The 24,140-nt window shown below is 32.6% G+C and overlaps 1 protein-coding gene across 2 annotated transcripts; it reads left to right on the forward strand.

Moving 5' to 3' along the window:
* The first annotated feature begins 391 nt into the window (after positions 1-391).
* LOC127728082 (carbohydrate sulfotransferase 3-like) lies at positions 392-22,309 on the forward strand. 2 transcript variants are annotated; one of them, XM_052235290.1, is made up of 3 exons: positions 392-516; positions 7,596-8,229; positions 20,080-22,309. In XM_052235290.1, the coding sequence occupies exons 1-3, from the start codon at positions 402-404 to the stop codon at positions 20,870-20,872; spliced, it is 1,542 nt and encodes a 513-aa protein (XP_052091250.1). In that variant the 5' UTR covers positions 392-401; the 3' UTR covers positions 20,873-22,309. The 2 variants fall into 2 exon arrangements, with proteins under 2 accessions (XP_052091250.1, XP_052091249.1); XM_052235289.1 differs by lacking the exon at positions 20,080-22,309 and adding an exon at positions 14,715-16,958.
* The last annotated feature ends 1,831 nt before the right edge of the window (positions 22,310-24,140 follow it).

Here is a 24,140-nt window from a genome sequence, read left to right on the forward strand (position 1 = left end):
TGATCTTTTAAAAACTATAAATTGTACGACGCTGAATTAAGATGTAATAAAACATATTTGGAATGTATATATAGTATTTACACGGAGAGTATCTAACTATATCAGAAATAATTTCACTGGAAGTTCTCATTCATTGTTTTTAAGACAAGACGAAGGAAAGACTTACAAGTATTATTTGAATTTTAATTTTCGTTGCACTCTGTACGAGGAGTCAATCTTGCTTACATTTGTAGTTGTAAACAATAGTAATTGAGGTAAATACCTCGAATATTATTCCACGCTATGATGCATTAAATAATATGAAAGGATTGTTCATATATACTATACGCACTATTTATGATATTATTATAGCATTAATAACATAAAATGTCATTTTCATGTGTTTAGAATGACAGTACAGTATGAGCATTCATACACGTGTAAAGAATTTAGTGTTACTGGGAAATAGACATCAAAAAGTGGCCATTCTTTGTTCTTTTTGTATTGCTGGGATTATCATTTTATCAACAAATCATGGTAAGTAGAATCTTGCGAATTTATACTTTTATGTTTTTAATATATCTTTATGACACATCTTATTGTTTTTTATTTAATTGTTTTAACTCACCTGGTAGCCTGAATAAGCTACCGTTGGTTCATGTCTTTCATATTTGTTTTTCGCAAATTGTTTTGTCATAAGTTAGACCGTTATTTTCCGCGTTTGAATTATTTCACAATTTTTCATTTGGGGGCCTTTTTTAAAGCTTTACGGCCCCGGGATTTATGACTGGTAGGCCCCCTACCAACACATCTCATTTAATGTTGAGTTGGTGCTAAACATGGCGGCATTGATAGCGCTTAGTCATACCAAGTAGAAAGTAAAAGCAAATATAATTTCCATGTAAAGAACATCTGTTTCTTGAAAAGCCTTCATCGTGTACGTCTATAACAAATTGTTTCGACTCTTTAATAAGTGTTAAATATACGGGTGGAAAAGCTGCAATATTTTTCAGATTGTAGAAGAGAAAGGATATTGACGGATAAACTCCTCCAATGAATTTCTATCTGATTAAAATTCAGATCTATTCTTAACTCGCTTACTCATAACGAAATTACACATATATAATACTTTAGATTGATTGTCGTAAAATTGATATTCATATCTTTTTATTTATTTTGATCAGCTCTTACTCTTGAGATTCACGTTTTGGTAGCTGAAAAAAAACTATAATGATTAGACCCCCCCCCCCCCTCCCCCCCCACCGGGAAGACCCCCCTCTTTTATGATGCATTGATGAAATTTATACTTCATCAATATCTGTGACGTACAGCGTTGTAAATATTTCCCTTGAATGTCATCAGTGGTATGTTTTATTGCAATCATGGACAAGGAAACGTTTGTAATTGCTAGCGGTATAATAACCTTTTGTGTTGTAAATTGGCCTTTTTGTATATTCGTTTATGTTATATTTCATAGTGGTCATTTATTGTATTTGTTGAGGGAAAAGTTGTACATACACAATACCCTTTCAGTCGTCGGCTAGTTAAGAATTTTGAAAGCATTAAATCGAAAGTCCTAAATTTCCGTAAAACATCCTTTTCTAGCTCACCTGGCTCAAAGCCTGATCAGCAAGACAAGATCTACGAATAAGTAGGCATTGTCGAAATCATCATTCGACTCCTAATTGGAGTAAATGCCCTTTGATGACGATTTTTACCAATTTTTTGCGTTCGCCTTATATCTTAAAAATTATAATAGATAGATAGAAACTTAAAGAAGGAAACAAGATCAGCAAGACGAGATCCACAAACTAGTCAAATTTTGCCGATATAGTTAGTAGACTGTCACTCTTCATAAGAGTGATTGTCCCTAAATGAGAATTTTTTTACCCTCTTTTGTGTTTTGTGCAATATGTGTAGTACCATCATCTACGCATTGCAGAGACATGGAATACGTTTTATCGATTCAAAATTATCTCCAAAAGAAAACGTTTTAACTTTTTTACTTAAGATAAAATTGAGCAGTTATAAAAAGTCAACAAAGATGGCTTATCATTTTCTACGCCATACGCACATTTCGACTGTTTTCTCCCATGAAGAACTGAAATTTCACATCATCAATGTACGACTCGTATTCGCTCTAAGTAATGCATTTGTTGTTGAAAATTCTTTCTGGGCAAGATTTTATTGGATACATATTTTTTGTTGAGCGGCAAGTGTCATTTGAGACTTGTTTTGATTTTTGATACAATTTTTTGTTGAGCGGCACATGTCATTTGAGTTTTGTTTTGATTTTGGATACAATTTTTTGTTGCGCGACAAATATCATTCGAAACTTGTTTTGATTTATGAAGTTAAAATATTTAAGGTTAACAGTACTATAGAGGACAAAGGCAACAGGTTGAAGTAATTACAACTGTACTAAAATCTATAAATGACTTCACGAAGACCCACACCAATGAGGAGAGCCTTCTGTTTCCCTCAAACGTTTCAGCAGCATGAGCATTAATTATAACTGTGTTAAAATAATCTACTGTCAGTTTTATGATGGGAAACTATTTATATCCAACATGAATGAAATTTTCTACCAAATATTTTAGCATAGATGATTTAAATTGTGTAAGGAATTTACAGCAGTAGTTATTTTACACATAAAACCTGCCACATATAAGTTAGAGGTTGTATGTTATAACCTTTAAGATGAGAGTTAAATGGCTATTAGGCTGTTTTTCATGCTTGACATGTATTAAAATGCCACTATAAATTGGAAGTTCAGCAAAAGAATGCTTAAGTATCAAGGGTGTTGAGGGATAAAATACTATTTCCAGATATAAAGAATTCGTTGATCGTAAAGGTGGTCATCTTAAAAATGAATATTGATGTTTGCAGGATGTTATATAATGCGATTAGTAGACTACAGTTATCCGTGCATGTAATAGAATATTCAATAAAACAATGCATACTTGTATTAAGATATGTTTCATAACTTCCGAAATTCTTCAGATTTTTCTTGATGATACATAACACTTATATATAAAAATAGGAAGATGTATTGGTGTTATTTCCTTCCGTTTTCATATAACTTGTCTTTGAAAACATTATGCCATTTTTTATGAAATCAAATCGTTGAAAATTTCCTAGCAGTAGTTAGAGAACTTTAGGTAAAGGCGGTTATTTAGACTTGTACATCAATGACATACGCCTTCTCTTTTTCGAATTTACACAACCCCCCTACACACCACCTTATGTTGTCAACGTCCAGACTTTCCGTATATAAATATAAATGCATATATATTATATATATATAAAGTGCCTAGAAAATCAACCTAACAATGTTAGAGTAGATCTGATTCTTTACCGCCTCCCCTAGCGGGGCTAGATATATATGAATATAAAGTTACTTCATCACTCCTCCCAAATCAGAACATGGGTATAGCGTTAAATGGCCGAATAAGATTTCTACCTGTCCTGATAGAATATAGATGTAACAATTTTGTTTATCATTGAAACTAAAGGGGTTCTTTTTGCTGATTTGACCCTCTGAAATGAGCATTTCAAATGTTTATTCCTGATTTAGACTAAACACTATCATCATATATATGAGGAAGACAATTAAAGTACAGCTTGGTAACAATAACAAATATAAGACTCAAATATGATATGTTTAATGCTATGTTTGATCGGTTACATCACCAATATAAATAAACATTTTCATTAATTAATAATAATAAAAAAATACTTAAAATGTGTTCTTAGTCCACATGTTTTTGTGTCATAATGATATATACACACCAACGCTTACCGCTTAGCTGGGATAGTCATAAGACAGCTTCGATTAGACAACTCATACATGTCGTAAGACAGTCCAAAGATATGTCATAGGACAAATCTTATAGCAGCTTCGGCGGCCCATGCATGATTAGGACTTATTAGGCCGTTGCATGGTTTTCCTGTTTGAATGGTACTACACTAGTCATTTTTGGGGCCCTTTATAGCTTGCTGTTTGGTGTGAGCCAAGGCTCCGTGTTGAAGGCCGTACTTTGACCTATAATGGTTTACTTTTACAAATTGTGACTTGGATGGGGAGTTGTCTCATTGGCACTCATACCACATCTTCTTACAATGTATATCAATTATTTAGTACAGCTTTGAAAACCAGTCTAAGAAGTATCATAGGATGATCTCATACTAGTAATAGTTATAAAGTAGGTCTTACAATACAATGTATGTCTTAGTGTACTCTCGAAAACCAGGACATAAATTTAGTACGTCAGACATGCGTTTTGTCTACTGTTGCTTAAATCATATCAGTTGGAAGGCCAAATAATTACAAAATATAAATTGCGAGTTGTTTTGTAGGAAATTAGATTTCACTCGTTTCAGTACTTCACGCTTTGGTTTACGTGGTCTAAACTTTGGCTTATTTACTGAGATGATGTATTAATGCATGCCAAGTAGAAAAGACAGCTTAATGGTCAATTTATTTCATATTTACGTCGGAAAAACATATATTAAACTTTGATTTATATTTGTCGTAAAATAACTTTGTAAATTCTTTACACAACCTAAATCATCTCCGTCTGTTTATTTGAAACAAAAATCATTCCTTTATGATTAACCTTCCATAAAAAAGTAAACACAACGAACTTTCCAATTTTAAATGCTGGAAATTTGTAGGAAAAATCCAAACGTACAATGTGAGGTTCGAACTTAAGAACACAGCTCACTCCTGGTATGTGCACACTTTCAATCTTTTTATATTCTGATATTATTCATCATCTATTATAAAGTTGATAATTCAAACTTTTGATTCAAACCGTATTGCACATCTTGAAGTAACGTATTATTGTTTATATCCTACTGTCTTTACGTCTATAAAAGAAGCAGATCTTTGGATGTCTCTTAAATTCATTTACAGTGTGTCAATACTCGACGTAAGTCATCATCGAAGAGCCTATATTGATCTGTATATGAGTTATTTTCATGTTGTTGTTCGATTGCTGTATCGTTGATTTATATAACATATCTCCTTTCATGGTGTTTTAAAAATTTCTCTCTCAATGAAATTAAACAATTTTTTAAAATCAAAAAATGATATAATATACACAAATGTTTAAATGCACCTGCTTTTTATGTTAGAAAGAAGAGATTTTAAGGGCCACTTTGACCCTATAATCGAAGTATTTATACAAAATCATGTGTTTTTTGTAAAAATTATGGTTTTTTGTCGAGCCTGCGACTTTTGGTCGCAGAAAGCTCGATATAGGGATAGTGATCCGGCGGCGGCGGCGGCGTTAGCTAACTTCTTAAAAGCTTTATATTTCAGAAGGTGGAAGACCTGGATGCTTCATACTTTGTATATGGATGCCTCATGTTACGAAGTTTCCGTCAGTCACATATCCAATGTCCTTGACCTCATTTTCATGGTTCAGTGACTACTTGAAAAAAAAGTTAACATTTTTTGTAATGTTAAATTCTCTCTTATTATAAGTAGTAGGATAACTATATTTGGTATGTGCGTACCTTGCAAGGTCCTCATGCCCGTCAGACAGTTTTCACTTGACCTCGACCTCATTTCATGGATCAGTGAACAAGGTTAAGTTTTGGTGGTCAAGTCCATATCTTAGATACTATAAGCAATAGGTCTAGTATATTCGGTGTATGGAAGGACTGTAAGGTGTACATGTCCAACTGGCAGGTGTCATCTGACCTTGACCTCATTTTCATGGTTCAGTGGTTATAGTTAAGTTTTTGTGTTTTTGTCTGTTTTTCTTATACTGTATGCAATAGGTCTACTATATTTGGTGTATGGAATGATTGTAAGGTGTACATGTCTAGCTGGCAGGTGTCATCTGACCTTGACCTTGTTTTCATGGTTCAGTGGTCAAAGTTAAGTTTTTGAGTTTTGGTCTTTTTTTCTAATACTATATGCCATAGGTCAACTATATTTGGTGTATGGAAATATTTTATGATCTATATGTCAGTCACGCAGGTTTTATATGACCTTGACCTCATTTTCACGGTTTATTGATCAGTGTTAAGTTTTTGTGTTTTGGTCTGTTTTTCTTAAACTATAAGCAATAGGTCAACTATATTTGTTATATGGAAGAATTGTTAACTGTACATGTCTGCCTGGCACGGTTCATCTGACCTTGACCTCATTTTCATGGTTCATTGGTCAATGTTTAGTTTTCTTGGTTAATGTTAAGTTTATGTGACAGTTGTAATAAAGCTTTATATTTAGGACTATCAACATAATATTAATGATTAGTAAAGAAGGCGAGACATTTCAGTGTGTGCACTCTTGTTATTTAATTTTGTTCGAATTTCAGTATACGGTTTGATATAAATATTCAACAGTACTGAAAGGATGAAAGCTGACACAAAATCTATCTTTTTAATCTGTCCGAATAAGAGGTAACGATAGTTCACCGGAAATACACTTATAATCTGTAAACCATGATTTCCAAAGGGAGCGAGACCGTGTCGACATGGTCAGTGTCTCCTGTTATGCGTCGTTGGTATCTAGATTCAGTCAAAATGTCAAGATAAGGAATAGGACACAATCGATAAAGCGGTATACGCATAGTTTTGACAATCATTTATAAGTTGGGAAAACCATGAAAAACAAATTTATACATATCTGCACTAGAGTTCTTCTTCACACAGACAAATAATGTGGTAAAATATTTATGTTGGTTCTTGTATGCTTTCCGTATTTGGAGGTGAAAAAAATCAAATGAAAAAAAATTGAAAAACAACACGTTTAATAATTTCATGCGTCCGAAGCGCTTTTCTTGATTTACCTTCATCAGGAACGCTCAAAGCCAAACATTTGAAATCCGAGGATGTATAAGTACTGAAACCGTTGAAGAGCTATATGACAAAAATACCTAAAATAAATATCCAAATTCATCTAAAGTCAACTTTGCCTGAGGGAGTTGAAATCTTAGTTTCTTAATAATTTAAAAATTTAAAAACGGACAATTTTAGAAAAGTTAGTTAAATCATGTCAGTACCGAAGTACCGACTACTGAGCTGATGATACCCTCGGGGACTGATAGTCCACCAGCGATATATGAGGTGACTGACTACTTAGACCACTGGGGCACAGAGGACCCTTGCAATTAAGGAGGAATAGTTTGTTGAAATTTGTTGTTATCAAATGAAGTTTACATTTGTAAAAAGCACTTGTAATGAACGAAATAATAACGTCGTCCCAAATCAGGAACCTTTAGCCTTTGTTAATCTTGTGTTTTTTAAAAAAAAAAGGTTCATTTGTATGTTTCGGAGTTTATTGTGGCGTCCACTTAGCTGAGCAAGTATACATTTTTGTTATGTTCCAGCTGAATCCCGCTTCCGGATGAGGGATTTTTCCCGCTGCGTTGAAGACCCATTAATGGCCTTGGGCGGTTTTCTGCTCTTTGATCGAGTTGTTGTCTCTTTCACACATTCGCCGTTTCCATTCTTTATTCTATTAAATACATGTAATCATATTGAAATGAATAAAAACCAAAAGGAACGTTTGCAAAAATGTACAAACGCACAACAACGCAATAGAAGTATAATACACAGAATCCTGCAAAATAGATAATAACTATCTCGTCTTGTTTCAGTTCAACAAATGCGTTATCTACAGAGCAGTCACATTGAAAGTTACATCAAATATGACGTAAAAGACCTTGAATCTAGAAGCCTTCACTCAGCAGTTGATGTTGAAACATATAATGAAAATAATTTACAAAAGTTAAGTGAATCTACAAATCCAGGGCCTACTATAGAGAAATCCACAACTTCATTCATATCAAAGAGATCGAAACTGTTAAACTTTTCTCCGGAATATAGAAACTCAAATGGACATTTTATTAACTTTCAAGATATTGTTAATTCAAATATTGACATAATGTTGAATAAGAAAGAAAGAATTCCTTTACTAGATAACACATCAAATTACAGACCAGGACAACGCTTGACTAATAATCATCCAGAGGAAGAAAGAAGTATAAAAGAAACAAATGAATTCCAAAAGCATTCTTCTAACATTTCGTCAATTCTAAAGAAAAGTAATAGTTCAAATCAAACTCTAGTTTTATTGGTAACATACTTGCGAAGTGGATCAACCTTCACTGCAGACCTCATTCAACAAGCATCAGATATGTTCTATATATATGAACCATTAAAACCTTATGTGAAAGGTCAGCATTATTTTACAATAGACTCAGTTTGCCACACGATCAACGGAACATGCAGGTATTTATTGTATTATTTAATATTTTACTGGTAATGTTTAATATCACTTATGACATCATTCGAAATTAAGGTTTCTTTCTTAAGGGAATTAACGAACATTTTGTAAAATATTTGATTTATTTTTTTGTGAAAGGGAAGACAACTGTAATATCGATAGAAAATGTTTCGTCGGACTTAATAGACTTAATTGTGTCGCCAAGAAAAACTAGTAAGGTGAAAAATCAGTCGCGCATTCAAACATCTTTATCTTTAGAACTCAAAGCATTTGTTTCTCGTTTTTTAGCAACTCACAAACAAAATATTTTTTCCCCCACCAATTATCAATCCTTACCGTAAAGTTCCTTCGACTATCCGACATGTAGATATTCCAAAATTTAATTTAAATGTGTAATATTTGCTGTCAGATTGAAACCAAAACAGAAATATATGAATTAAATCAATAAAAAATGTTTTAAATTACTATTTTCAAATGTTTTACTGGTTTGTCTTTTATATTTATTTATTTATTTATATATAGCTAAAATTATGTTTGAACTTTTTTAACTTCTATGATCTTCTATTGCAAACGCAGTAATGTGAAGATTGCAAAAAAAAGTTATCCTATAGTCGACAATAGTAGCCTGTTACGAGATACGGACCATACAAAGTTGATTTTTAGAACGAAACCTTGCTTAAATATTAGGACAGTATTTTTTAGTTCCAAAAATATAGGTTCCCGTTGCTTTTCTTAATGAAATGTGTACTTATCTCCCTTGTCATTCAATTCTGCACTTAAAACACGTGTCCCATCACAGCGTAACAATGACTTCTCAGTTCCGTTAGGGCTTCGGAAAATATATTATTTTGCATATAATACAGAAATGCACGAAGTGTGTAGTAATAAAAAATACCGGCTGAACACATCGACTATGCAATCAGGATAAGCAATACTCTTAATTCTGAATACCATGTTTTGCGCCCATAACATTTAATGGTTGATTGTAACCTGAATGAACATTAGTATTTGATATTATAATGGTTTTATACTATAATTATGACGTAGGAACTATTGAACAAGTAACATACTTTGACTCCATTAAAATTGACATTTTATAATGTAGTACGTCTAAATAGGTCTGAATTACCAATCGTGAATTGTAAAAATGTTTAACAACAATATTTTCCTGATCAATACTTATATTCTACAAGTCGAAAAACAAACGATATATAAACTGAATATACGAAAAAACCTTAATTTTATAAAAAAAAAAAAAAAAATGGGAGAGATGACACCAAGGATGATAACAAAAACCATAACTTATCATGATAGCGTGTGTTAAATTTTTTGATAGGATGAATGTTACCTTACTATTAAGGACCCTTAGTTCTATAGCTTCACTGTAAGTCTATATAGCATTGTAGTCATTGTCCTTTAATGACGATTTTGTCCCCAATTTTGCCTTTTATCATGAAAACTGTAATAGATAGATAGAAACTTTATATAGCACAAATGATCAACAAGACAAGATCTACAAATAAGATATGAATGGTTAAAATCTTCAGTCAACTCGTTATTGGAGTTATTGCCCTTTAATGATATTTTTTTTTACATTTTTTTGCATTTTTTGCCTTATATTATCTTGAAAACTATGATAGATAAATAGAAACTTTAGAAAGAAAAAATTAGCAGCAGGATAATATCTACAATTATGTCACATGACTGAAATTGCGAGTTTAACTCTTAATAGAGTTGTTCCCCTTTAATGATTAATTTTACTAAAAAGTGACCATTGTTAAAGATGCAGGTGAGCGACACAGGCTTTTTAGAGCCCGTCTAGTTTAAAATTATGCCAGCGCTCTAAAAAGTTGGGGCGACTTTATTGAAATCGCATTGTCCGTCCAGCCGTTCGTCTGGTTGTCCAATGCATGTTTTCCCAGAAACTACTGAATAAAATAACTCATATTTAGTGTTGAGTTGTAAAGTGTGTACTTTTTGATCTGTCGACACCTACTTCCTGTTTTTCGATAGTTTAACTTACGATTGGGGTATGCTTAGCACGTCAACATGTGCATCTTTGTGTAATTTGCTTTTCAAGGTGACACGACTTTTTATATCAAACTTGATAGAGACTTCACTATTTATGTACCACCTTTGATAAGTATTTAGTATGACGATAAATTTTCACTTCTGTACTCTTACTCTGAACAACAAATTTGTTAATTTTGTAAAAATGTTTACTTCCGTACTCCTAACAACAAAATTATTATATTTAAATTTACCAGTGTACGTTGTTTTATTTAACGCCATTTTGTCCCAGGTTAGAGTTGTCTTATTGACACTCTTCCTACATCTTTTTTTATTACTAAACGTCTTTGTTATATAGGCACCTATGTTTTAATTTTGTATTTACTAGAAAATGCCCGCGAAAACAAAAGAGTTTTAAATTTCGCGGGCAGTACGTCGACTGAGCATGCGCGAAAGCGTATAAGACACGGATCGATAAACGTCTCCGAATTTCGATATTTTCTAAAAAATTGGCGTTTTCTATTGAAAAAAGATTGTTTCAAAGACAAATTTAGGAAGTACAAAGCACTACATTTATACGTCATATCACAAATATTTCCGACTTTGTATGGTTTCAGAGGAGTTGCGGCTCAATGAAATCGGTCTCTTCCATTAGTAGTATAGATATTGTGTCATAGATCAAACTTATTCGTTCAGTGTATGTTTACTTGTTTTTGTTTAAATGTCTTTTTGATCGAGTTAAGTTATTTCAATTGATATTTTATAGTGTGTCTTTTTATGTTGTAATGTTACACTACTGTCTCAGTTAAGAATGAAGGTTGGCGCTTGTCAAAACGTTTAAACCCGCTGCATTTTTATGCACTGTCCTTAGTCAGGAGCCTGTTGTTCAGTGGTTGTCGTTTGTTGGTGTGGTTCATAGGAGTTTCTCGTTTTTTATATAAATTAGGCCGTTGGTTTTCCTGTTTGAATTGTTTTACACTAGTCATTTTGGGGCCCTTTATAGCTTGCTGTTTGGTGTAAGCCAATGCTCCTTGTTGAAGGCCGTACTTTGACCTATAATTAGTAACTTCTTATACATTGTGACTTGGATGGAGAGTTGTCTCATGGTCTCATACCACATCTCCTAATTTTTATTGATAGAGTAGGTTCAAACCTGTACATACGTTTAGTTTTTGGAAAGTTTGCTATAGCTTGCTATAGCAATATACTTTCCTATGGCATCGGCCTCAAACCGGAAGTTGGACAGACTATCTTATTATGTCTACTCCTAGATAATGTAGTACTAGTGTTTGAATACTTATTCTAGGAAGATGCTTTTGAAATTTTGAGTTACTTCTATTTTGATAAGCTTACAGCTTGAATAAAAATGGACTGCATGTTCACCGACAATTCAAATGAATTTAACTTCATTTTGAAAATGGGAATCACAAACACTACTTCGCGGAATTGCCCTGCGCGGAAGATAATATCACATTAACACGAGACAGCAGTTTCTACGCTTAATTCATTGAAAATTGAAACGGCCTGATATTTATTTCGAGGTGTGTGGTTTTTTTTTTTACATTTATTCATGAAATTAAAGAATTCTTATTGTTGAGAATATCGTAATCTTTTCAATTTTTACGTTTGTAAATGGTACTAGGTGTGACCTATATAAATTATGCATACTTTGAACTGTCAGCCATTTTGTATGTTTATGTTACCTGTATGCTTTCCTACGGGATTCCCCAGACATGCGTGAGATTCATATATGTGAACCTCCCGACGGGATTACAATAATCCCGGAATAATTTCAGAAGTCTCCTCCCGTCCTCCGGTTGAAGCGAAAATAAATACCCTGTTTAAAATATTTCATGAAAGAACATTTTCCGGCGCTATTTATTACTACCATATTTACAAATGTTTATTAAAGACGTAAACGCCCGAGTGTATCGAAAGTATCCTAATATCTCGGCCCATAACAAACTCGGACTATAACAAACTCGGCCTCTAACATAATCGGCCTCACAAAATCGGACTAAAACAAAATTCGTATATATTTTTTTTTATATTAAGTAATTTTTTTAAAAAGTCAGAAAAAACCGTAAACCACACAATCACCTAATCGTAGTCTGAGTTTGTTCAATATATTTCTGCATATAAATAATGGTAGGCCGAGTTTGTTCTAGTCCGAGTTTGTTATAGTCCGAGTTTGTGATAGGCCGATTTTGTTTTAGTCCGAGTTATCCAGCAGCGTAATTGATGCAACATGTTTATATTTTGCCCAGGCCGGCGGCTATAAATTAACAAGTGATAATAGTTAGATTGAACAATGAACAGGTGACCGGATATTAAATACTCGATAATCATATTGCTTCTGTCTATGTCACACGCCAAGGATGAGTAAAGGTAAATACCGGCTTGATAGAAAAGTGCATTGTTTTTGTCAAAATATCAATCGGAAGGTTTTGATGCCAAAAAACATTTATAAACTTTCAATTCAGCAAAGAAATACTAGCTTTTTAACATTCCAATGCGGATTTAAGGACTAAGTGGATCCAAACTGACAGCAGAAAAACATTGACTCAACGACAGTTCACACTTGTCACAGCCTCCTAATTATAAGTGTTAGGATTAACAACTACACAAATTGTTACAAAGATAAGGATAACTTTGGTACAGTCAAGTGTATTAAAAGCAACCAAGTCAGCTACTACTTCTTAGAATAACCCAGTGTGCCAAGACAAGTGCTGTAGAAATTATTAAATAACATGTGTCCATGTAATATAGACAGTGCTTTACCTTGGACTATTATACTATTAGTCCCATTTATACTATTAGTATATTAGTCCCAGGCTTTACCTAATATATTTTAAAGTGTTTAAAACAATGAGTCTTAAGTTTTCCAGCAAAATGACTTTCTTAATGCTAAAATACCATACACAACTTTGATTATTGTGTGTTTGTTTACTTATCACGTTATAAATATGTATAGCAAATCATTTTTTATATACATGTACATGTACCTATGCTTATGACATTGCACACTAATAAAACGGATGGATGCATGAATAAAACACTATAGTTAAATTTTCTCTAATTTAAGTATTCGAAGAAAAGGTTAAATCATAGAATCTGAAATGATTATGATAGTGGACTTTATCCAATTTGTGCCCGTTTCATAAAGTTTGTGCTTTAAACTGGGTTATCAAACTCAGTAGGCAGTTGCATCATGGTTTTTGGACATGTCATATCCCAAAGTCTGATCAATTTTACCTTGACTTTGTCCTTTGATACCTATGGTAGTAAAACCTTGTGCAATTCGTGTCTGGGTCATATCTTTTGTACCTTAAAATGCTGTTGCATTTTGGGCTTAGGGTGTATCATATACCACTGACCTTTTTCAATTAACCCCTATGATAGTTAAACAGTGTCTGGTTTGTGTTTGGTGCATACGTTTTGAACTGAAGCACTTTATTTGACAAAACTTTGTACGCAGAAGCATCCTACTGACCTTGACATTCAATTTCAGAATTTACAGTATGAACCTCACACTTTGTTCCTGTGTCAGTAGGATTCTTTAAGATTGACCTATAATTAACAATGTGTCAACTCAACACAGAGGCAAAGATTATATCAAATGAATGGCTGAACACCAAAAATCTCAAAATGTCATTGCCTTAATGCTGAATTTCACAGCAGCAACTAAAATGTATTACATGGTTATAAAATAAAGTACCTCTAGGAATCTAGTGTATATTAATTTTTTATTCCTGTCCACAAATTGCCATTGTTGATTAAAGCTTTTCATATAAATTAACTTTCATTACAGTTGCATTGATTTAAGTTTGCTGTCTTATTTAAATTAAGAGTTTTGGTATTTTTTGCGAATGAACCAGCTATCCAAAAGAGTTCAAAGGAGGAAGATATATAAACAATTATAGGTCACCATACGGTCGTCAACAATGAGAAAAACTCATACCATATACATGTAGTAAGCTATAAAAGGCCCTGATATACAAAATGTGGAACAATTCAAACAAGAAAACTAACTGCTTAATTAATAATAATACAATTTACTAAAAACAAATATGAAGGACCTAAATCAATAAAAAATACAAAAATTACGGGCCCTTTACATGGGATGGGCCGTGACAGAAAGAAATTTACAGAGCTTTCTGTATATTTGATTATTTTAAATCTACAGTTTAAGGTTGCAATAGAAGTAATCAAACTTTTACATGACAAACATATGAAAAAAAGTGATTTTTGATAATTGCTGATGAGACAAAGGTTTCGGAAAAACATCAAAGCTATTTCAAATAATACACATCTACCGTTGCAAACTTTCCATAGGTGCTATCCAGCACTTTGATTACCAGTATTCAGTTGTTTAACTTTCTGCATGCATGAATGTATCCATGATTTATAAAGCAAAATATCAAGTCAAAATAAACTTATGTGTGTCATGTTTAAACGTAGGCCTTTTCATATGTTTTAGGAAACAGAAGGGAAGGCGAGAGAACATCGACAATATTTTAGACGACTTAGCCAAATTTTATAAATGCGATTTGCTTCATGTGCCAATTTCTTACTTCCGCTTCTCAAACAAGAGTACAACAATGCATCAGTTTGACCATTGCAGACATTATAATACACAATATAATTGTCTTTTAGAATTCCAGGATAAATGCAGAAAATCCGTAAGAATGATTAAAACCATTAGAATGAATATGAAAGTAGCAGAAAAGCTAATAGAAGAATTTCCGCAGTTGAAGATTATACATTTAATTCGTGATCCTAGAGGTTCTTATCAATCAAGGAAAAATGGATACTTCTTAAAGAATCAAAATGACCTAGATGCGATTACGCGAAGTAATTGTGATAATTTAAAGTCAGATCTCAAAATTGGATCCCGATTAAAAGCAATTTATCCCAATAGAATAAAAACAATATTGTACGAAACAGTGGCAGAACAACCATTAAAAGCAGCAAGGAGTCTTTTCCGATTTTTAGGATTAACTGAACCAGCAAATTTTGAATCATGGCTAGGGAGTCATACAAAGGCAGGCTATAGTAATGGATATTATGACACCGTCAGAAGAAATTCAACAACAACAGCTAATTTATGGAGAAAATATATCAATTTAAAAGTTGTTAAATCATTTGACAAAAATTGCAAAAAGGTTTATAAGATATTAGGTTTAAAAGAATTGCCTAATTATTCAACATTACATAATACATTCATATCATCTAGATACAAAAGTCCAGTTTTCGGTGAATATTTGGAATAAAAAAAAACATTCACTTTCGCAATATCTAAAATAATTTCCTGATCTGTTTGACAGGGTCAACTGAACAGAAATATTAATATTATGTTTCTTTTATACTGATAGGATACATATCACAGACCCACAAAATTCGTTTTGTATTGCATTGTTTTAGTGGGTTACATTTCCTTGATCATTCAATGAAATAAAACACCGTTCATAATGCCAATTATGACTCCCGTGTATGACCAGACAGCGAGACGACACGAGAAGTGAAAAAGTCGGATTACTAGCTATCCTCAATGATCTGGAATTTCCTATCAATGTATGAACGCAGTCATATACGTTCGTTACAGAGTCCTATGGATCGGGAATGGTCCGTAGAGATCGGCCAAATACTCCCGATAGTTAGGTGCGTTCCGTATCATTCGAGAAACGCGGCCGATTTTGTCTAGTAAGGTTCCATGCAATTTGTACATATCATTTCAGTCATTGATTTTGGTAATTATGATAAAATTAACAAGAAAGTAGAAAATCCTTCCATTGATATACTCATTAAGGCCCATACTCAGTATTTCAGAAAGGGTGCGGAAAAATCGTTGTAGAGAGCGACCTCCGATTGAAAAAAATCATTAAGACCCATACTCAGGATTTCAAATAGGGTGCGGTAAAACATCGTTGTATAGGCAGTACTTCGTTGCCGTTGACCTGAATTTATACTTTATTTCAACAAATTCTCTTGACAGACACTGATAAAAACAACACAAACGGAGGATTGTGTATTTTGCAAATCCTTGCAATTACTTGGTAAGACAAATGTCTAAATTTAGGCTTAGATATGATCTAGTTTTCTTGGAAAAGCTAAAATACCGAAATCTGAGTATAACCATGCATAAACATGTACTCAACTAAAACTGGTGTAATAAAAAAAAAAGCAATGAAAGACACGCTCAGTAAGAAATTTGCATTTTATAGGAATCGCAGCTGCAATTTTCAAATGTCCTGAATGACCATGAATTGTGTAAAAAATTGCTTAAGATTTTTGTTTATCTTAACGTACAAGATAATATATCGGAGAAAAATATAACTTCAGTGTTTTGATTGCGAATTGAAGTGGGCTTAACGTTTTTGTTAGGTTCTATTTAATTGCAATTTAAATATAAATTCAGTTACTTTTGATAGTGCTATGGATATATGCATGACAGAATTATTTACTTAATGAGTATAGTAGTCAGCCTTCATGTCCATAACCTGATATCAAAATGAAACCAGTAATTTGCTGGCCGGTAATTCCATCAGTCACATATCATTTCTATCCATTCGACATGTCAGATCGTTGAAATTAATGGAGTTGACTGTAATATTCATAGATGAATGTAGTTTGATTCATATCTGAATCCTAATAATTATGTACTGTCTAGTTTAGATTTTGTTTATATAACTGTTCTTTTTAATAAATAAACAAACAAATAAATTGGTTTTGATCAATTGCCCACGAAAAAAATGTTTAAAAAACTAACAGTTTTGACTGACAATCAGTTATGGCATATTTTAATTGTAAGAACTATTGCACTTTTTGTAGCTATGCATAAATATGGTGCGGCAGGTTTGAATAAGGAAAAAATACATTATTGATACATTTTCACAGAAACAGTGATATTTATGTTTATTTAAAGCACACTTTAGTGATTTTGGTTGGGTAAATCTGAAACAACAACACATGTTTAAGATACCATAACATATCACTAAGAATTAAAATAGAATAGTACTCATATCTTAGAAATAAGAAGATGTGGTATGAGTGCCAATGAGACAACTCTCCATCCAAGTCATAATGTGTAAAAAGTAAACAATTATAACTCCAAGTACGGCCTTCAACACGGAGCCTTGGCTCACACCGAACAGCAAGCTATAAAGGGCCCCAAAAAAACTAGTGTAAAACAATTCAAACAAGAAAACCAACGGTCTAATCTATATAAAAAACGAGAAACGAGAAACACTTATGAACCACATTAACAAACGACAACCACCGAACAACAGGTCCATGAGTTAGGGCAGGTGCAAACAAATGCAGCGGGTTTAAACGTTTTAACAGGCGCCAACCTTCACCCTCACCTGAAATAGTAGTGTAACATTACAACATAGAAAAACACACTACAAAATATCAATTGAAATGGCTTAACTCAATCAAAAAGACATGTTAACAAAAACAAGTAAACATACACTGAACGAATAAATTTCTTCTATGACACAATATAAATAAAAAAGGGGAGATGTAAAACAATGTCAAAAAGACAACTATAACCTTGGACAAAATGGCGTTAAATAAAATAACGTACACAGGTACATTTAGATATAATAGTTTTGTTGTTAGTACGGAAATATTTTTTACAAAATAAATAAATTTGTTGTTCATAGTACGAGAACAGAAGTGAAAACTTATCGTCATACTAAATACTTGTCAAAGGGGGTACATATTAAAAATAGTGAGACGAGATATAACACAAAATAAGTAAACATTGAAAAAAAAAAAAAAAAAACAGTCAAAGAAGACATGACTTGCGCAATGCCAAAATGATTGTTTACATTAATTTTTGTCTGGTACGATTTGAATCTTTCGCATACGAGTTATTAAACATGTATTTTCCGAAATTTAAAAAAAAAAATCAATTGGTTTTTGCATCATGCATGTTCTGAACTATAATATCTTTAATTTTTTGTTTTACCAACGGTTGATAACAATATATGTCCCATCCAATATCTTTGATATCTAAAAGATAATTAGTTACTTATTCTCAGGTTTAGGTTGAAACGGCCGTTATTTGATTTACAGATATGTAAAACAAATGAAACATTTTCAATTTTCAGCCATTTTTATCCATATGATAAATACAGTAACCCAAAAATTTATCAACGAATTTACCATTCCAAATTTGATATGTTTTTTTTTAAATATTCACGTAATTTGTTGATTTTACAATTCTTCTAATCTATAACTTCCTTTCTTTCATACATAAAACACCAAACTATTAGTTTCATGGCCAGATGATATCAAACTGAATTATCAATCATAACATGTGATTTGGTAAATCGATTAGACCAGAAAAATAGGAGTCCTCACTCAATTACTGGTGACTCTCTTCTAACGCTTACTCCATGCCCCCATTCCCGCGATTTCGTCAAAATAAAAGACTTTCAACTTGGTATTTTGCTGCGGAATTTATTACAAAAGAGTCACAATGGACTAAATATAAAGCAATTTGGCAACAGTGACGACGCGACAGGTGTCCAACAAAGTGATAGGCTTTCTCAGTAGGCAGTTGCATCATGGTTTTTGGACATGTCATATCCCAAAGTCTGATCAATTTTACCTTGACTTTGTCCTTTGATACCTATGGTAGTAAAACCTTGTGCAATTCGTGTCTGGGTCATATCTTTTGTACCTTAAAATGCTGTTGCATTTTGGGCTTAGGGTGTATCATATACCACTGACCTTTTTCAATTAACCCCTATGATAGTTAAACAGTGTCTGGTTTGTGTTTGGTGCATACGTTTTGAACTGAAGCACTTTATTTGACAAAACTTTGTACGCAGAAGCATCCTACTGACCTTGACATTCAATTTCAGAATTTACAGTATGAACGTCACACTTTGTTCCTGTGTCAGTAGGATTCTTTAAGATTGACCTATAATTAACAATGTGTCAACTCAACACAGAGGCAAAGATTATATCAAATGAATGGCTGAACACCAAAAATCTCAAAATGTCATTGCCTTAATGCTGAATTTCACAGCAGCAACTAAAATGTATTACATGGTTATAAAATAAAGTACCTCTAGGAATCTAGTGTATATTATTTTTTTATTCCTGTCCACAAATTGCCATTGTTGATTAAAGCTTTTCATATAAATTAACTTTCATTACAGTTGCATTGATTTAAGTTTGCTGTCTTATTTAAATTAAGAGTTTTGGTATTTTTTGCGAATGAACCAGCTATCCAAAAGAGTTCAAAGGAGGAAGATATATAAACAATTATAGGTCACCATACGGTCGTCAACAATGAGAAAAACTCATACCATATACATGTAGTAAGCTATAAAAGGCCCTGATATACAAAATGTGGAACAATTCAAACAAGAAAACTAACTGCTTAATTAATAATAATACAATTTACTAAAAACAAATATGAAGGACCTAAATCAATAAAAAATACAAAAATTACGGGCCCTTTACATGGGATGGGCCGTGACAGAAAGAAATTTACAGAGCTTTCTGTATATTTGATTATTTTAAATCTACAGTTTAAGGTTGCAATAGAAGTAATCAAACTTTTACATGACAAACATATGAAAAAAAGTGATTTTTGATAATTGCTGATGAGACAAAGGTTTCGGAAAAACATCAAAGCTATTTCAAATAATACACATCTACCGTTGCAAACTTTCCATAGGTGCTATCCAGCACTTTGATTACCAGTATTCAGTTGTTTAACTTTCTGCATGCATGAATGTATCCATGATTTATAAAGCAAAATATCAAGTCAAAGTAAACTTATGTGTGTCATGTTTAAACGTAGGCCTTTTCATATGTTTTAGGAAACAGAAGGGAAGGCGAGAGAACATCGACAATATTTTAGACGACTTAGCCAAATTTTATAAATGCGATTTGCTTCATGTGCCAATTTCTTACTTCCGCTTCTCAAACAAGAGTACAACAATGCATCAGTTTGACCATTGCAGACATTATAATACACAATATAATTGTCTTTTAGAATTCCAGGATAAATGCAGAAAATCCGTAAGAATGATTAAAACCATTAGAATGAATATGAAAGTAGCAGAAAAGCTAATAGAAGAATTTCCGCAGTTGAAGATTATACATTTAATTCGTGATCCTAGAGGTTCTTATCAATCAAGGAAAAATGGATACTTCTTAAAGAATCAAAATGACCTAGATGCGATTACGCGAAGTAATTGTGATAATTTAAAGTCAGATCTCAAAATTGGATCCCGATTAAAAGCAATTTATCCCAATAGAATAAAAACAATATTGTACGAAACAGTGGCAGAACAACCATTAAAAGCAGCAAGGAGTCTTTTCCGATTTTTAGGATTAACTGAACCAGCAAATTTTGAATCATGGCTAGGGAGTCATACAAAGGCAGGCTATAGTAATGGATATTATGACACCGTCAGAAGAAATTCAACAACAACAGCTAATTTATGGAGAAAATATATCAATTTAAAAGTTGTTAAATCATTTGACAAAAATTGCAAAAAGGTTTATAAGATATTAGGTTTAAAAGAATTGCCTAATTATTCAACATTACATAATACATTCATATCATCTAGATACAAAAGTCCAGTTTTCGGTGAATATTTGGAATAAAAAAAAACATTCACTTTCGCAATATCTAAAATAATTTCCTGATCTGTTTGACAGGGTCAACTGAACAGAAATATTAATATTATGTTTCTTTTATACTGATAGGATACATATCACAGACCCACAAAATTCGTTTTGTATTGCATTGTTTTAGTGGGTTACATTTCCTTGATCATTCAATGAAATAAAACACCGTTCATAATGCCAATTATGACTCCCGTGTATGATCAGACAGCGAGACGACACGAGAAGTGAAAAAGTCGGATTACTAGCTATCCTCAATGATCTGGAATTTCCTATCAATGTATGAACGCAGTCATATACGTTCGTTACAGAGTCCTATGGATCGGGAATGGTCCGTAGAGATCGGCCAAATACTCCCGATAGTTAGGTGCGTTCCGTATCATTCGAGAAACGCGGCCGATTTTGTCTAGTAAGGTTCCATGCAATTTGTACATATCATTTCAGTCATTGATTTTGGTAATTATGATAAAATTAACAAGAAAGTAGAAAATCCTTCCATTGATATACTCATCAAGGCCCATACTCAGTATTTCAGAAAGGGTGCGGAAAAATCGTTGTAGAGAGCGACCTCCGATTGAAAAAAATCATTAAGACCCATACTCAGGATTTCAAATAGGGTGCGGTAAAACATCGTTGTATAGGCAGTACTTCGTTGCCGTTGACCTGAATTTATACTTTATTTCAACAAATTCTCTTGACAGACACTGATAAAAACAACACAAACGGAGGATTGTGTATTTTGCAAATCCTTGCAATTACTTGGTAAGACAAATGTCTAAATTTAGGCTTAGATATGATCTAGTTTTCTTGGAAAAGCTAAAATACCGAAATCTGAGTATAACCATGCATAAACATGTACTCAACTAAAACTGGTGTAATAAAAAAAAAAGCAATGAAAGACACGCTCAGTAAGAAATTTGCATTTTATAGGAATCGCAGCTGCAATTTTCAAATGTCCTGAATGACCATGAATTGTGTAAAAAATTGCTTAAGATTTTTGTTTATCTTAACGTACAAGATAATATATCGGAGAAAAATATAACTTCAGTGTTTTGATTGCGAATTGAAGTGGGCTTAACGTTTTTGTTAGGTTCTATTTAATTGCAATTTAAATATAAATTCAGTCACTTTTGATAGTGCTATGGATATATGCATGACAGAATTATTTACTTAATGAGTATAGTAGTCAGCCTTCATGTCCATAACCTGATATCAAAATGAAACCAGTAATTTGCTGGCCGGTAATTCCATCAGTCACATATCATTTCTATCCATTCGACATGTCAGATCGTTGAAATTAATGGAGTTGACTGTAATATTCATAGATGAATGTAGTTTGATTCATATCTGAATCCTAATAATTATGTACTGTCTAGTTTAGATTTTGTTTATATAACTGTTCTTTTTAATAAATAAACAAACACATAAATTGGTTTTGATCAATTGCCCACGAAAAAAATGTTTAAAAAACTAACAGTTTTGACTGACAATCGGTTATGGCATATTTTAATTGTAAGAACTATTGCACTTTTTGTAGCTATGCATAAAGATGGTGCTGCAGGTTTGAATAAGGAAAAAATACATTATTTATACATTTTCACAGAAACAGTGATATTTATGTTTATTTAAAGCACACTTTAGTGATTTTGGTTGGGTAAATCTGAAACAACAACACATGTTTAAGATACCATAACATATCACTAAGAATTAAAATAGAATAGTACTCATATCTTAGAAATAAGAAGATGTGGTATGAGTGCCAATGAGACAACTCTCCATCCAAGTCATAATGTGTAAAAAGTAAACAATTATAACTCCAAGTACGGCCTTCAACACGGAGCCTTGGCTCACACCGAACAGCAAGCTATAAAGGGCCCCAAAAAAACTAGTGTAAAACAATTCAAACAAGAAAACCAACGGTCTAATCTATATAAAAAACGAGAAACGAGAAACACTTATGAACCACATTAACAAACGACAACCACCGAACAACAGGTCCATGAGTTAGGGCAGGTGCAAACAAATGCAGCGGGTTTAAACGTTTTAACAGGCGCCAACCTTCACCCTCACCTGAAATAGTAGTGTAACATTACAACATAGAAAAACACACTACAAAATATCAATTGAAATGGCTTAACTCAATCAAAAAGACATGTTAACAAAAACAAGTAAACATACACTGAACGAATAAATTTCTTCTATGACACAATATAAATAAAAAAGGGGAGATGTAAAACAATGTCAAAAAGACAACTATAACCTTGGACAAAATGGCGTTAAATAAAATAACGTACACAGGTACATTTAGATATAATAGTTTTGTTGTTAGTACGGAAATATTTTTTACAAAATAAATAAATTTGTTGTTCATAGTACGAGAACAGAAGTGAAAACTTATCGTCATACTAAATACTTGTCAAAGGGGGTACATATTAAAAATAGTGAGACGAGATATAACACAAAATAAGTAAACATTGAAAAACAAAAAAAAAAACAGTCAAAGAAGACATGACTTGCGCAATGCCAAAATGATTGTTTACATTAATTTTTGTCTGGTACGATTTGAATCTTTCGCATACGAGTTATTAAACATGTATTTTCCGAAATTTAAAAAAAAAAAATCAATTGGTTTTTGCATCATGCATGTTCTGAACTATAATATCTTTATTTTTTTGTTTTACCAACGGTTGATAACAATATATGTCCCATACAATATCTTTGATATCTAAAAGATAATTAGTTACTTATTCTCAGGTTTAGGTTGAAACGGCCGTTATTTGATTTACAGATATGTAAAACAAATGAAACATTTTCAATTTTCAGCCATTTTTATCCATATGATAAATACAGTAACCCAAAAATTTATCAACGAATTTACCAATCCAAATTTGATATGTTTTTTTTTAAATATTCACGTAATTTGTTGATTTTACAATTCTTCTAATTTATAACTTCCTTTCTTTCATACATAAAACACCAAACTATTAGTTTCATGGCCAGATGATATCAAACTGAATTATCAATCATAACATGTGATTTGGTAAATCGATTAGACCAGAAAAATAGGAGTCCTCACTCAATTACTGGTGACTCTCTTCTAACGCTTACTCCATGCCCCCATTCCCGCGATTTCGTCAAAATAAAAGACTTTGAACTTGGTATTTTGCTGCGGAATTTATTACAAGAGAGTCACAATGGACTAAATATAAAGCAATTTGGCAACAGTGACGACGCGACAGCTGTCCAA

The sequence above is a fragment of the Mytilus californianus genome, unplaced genomic scaffold, assembly GCF_021869535.1.
Source record: "Mytilus californianus isolate M0D057914Y unplaced genomic scaffold, xbMytCali1.0.p SCAF_2, whole genome shotgun sequence".
In the NCBI taxonomy this organism is placed as follows: Eukaryota; Metazoa; Mollusca; class Bivalvia; order Mytilida; family Mytilidae; genus Mytilus; species Mytilus californianus.

Coding starts and splice junctions, on each gene's coding strand:
- LOC127728082 (XM_052235290.1), top strand. CDS start 402: ATGAGCATTCATACACGTGTAAAGAATTTAGTGTTACTGGGAAATAGA. Junction 517..7,595: donor CATTTTATCAACAAATCATG/GTAAGTAGAATC, acceptor GTCTTGTTTCAG/TTCAACAAATGCGTTATCTA. Junction 8,230..20,079: donor ACGATCAACGGAACATGCAG/GTATTTATTGTA, acceptor CATATGTTTTAG/GAAACAGAAGGGAAGGCGAG.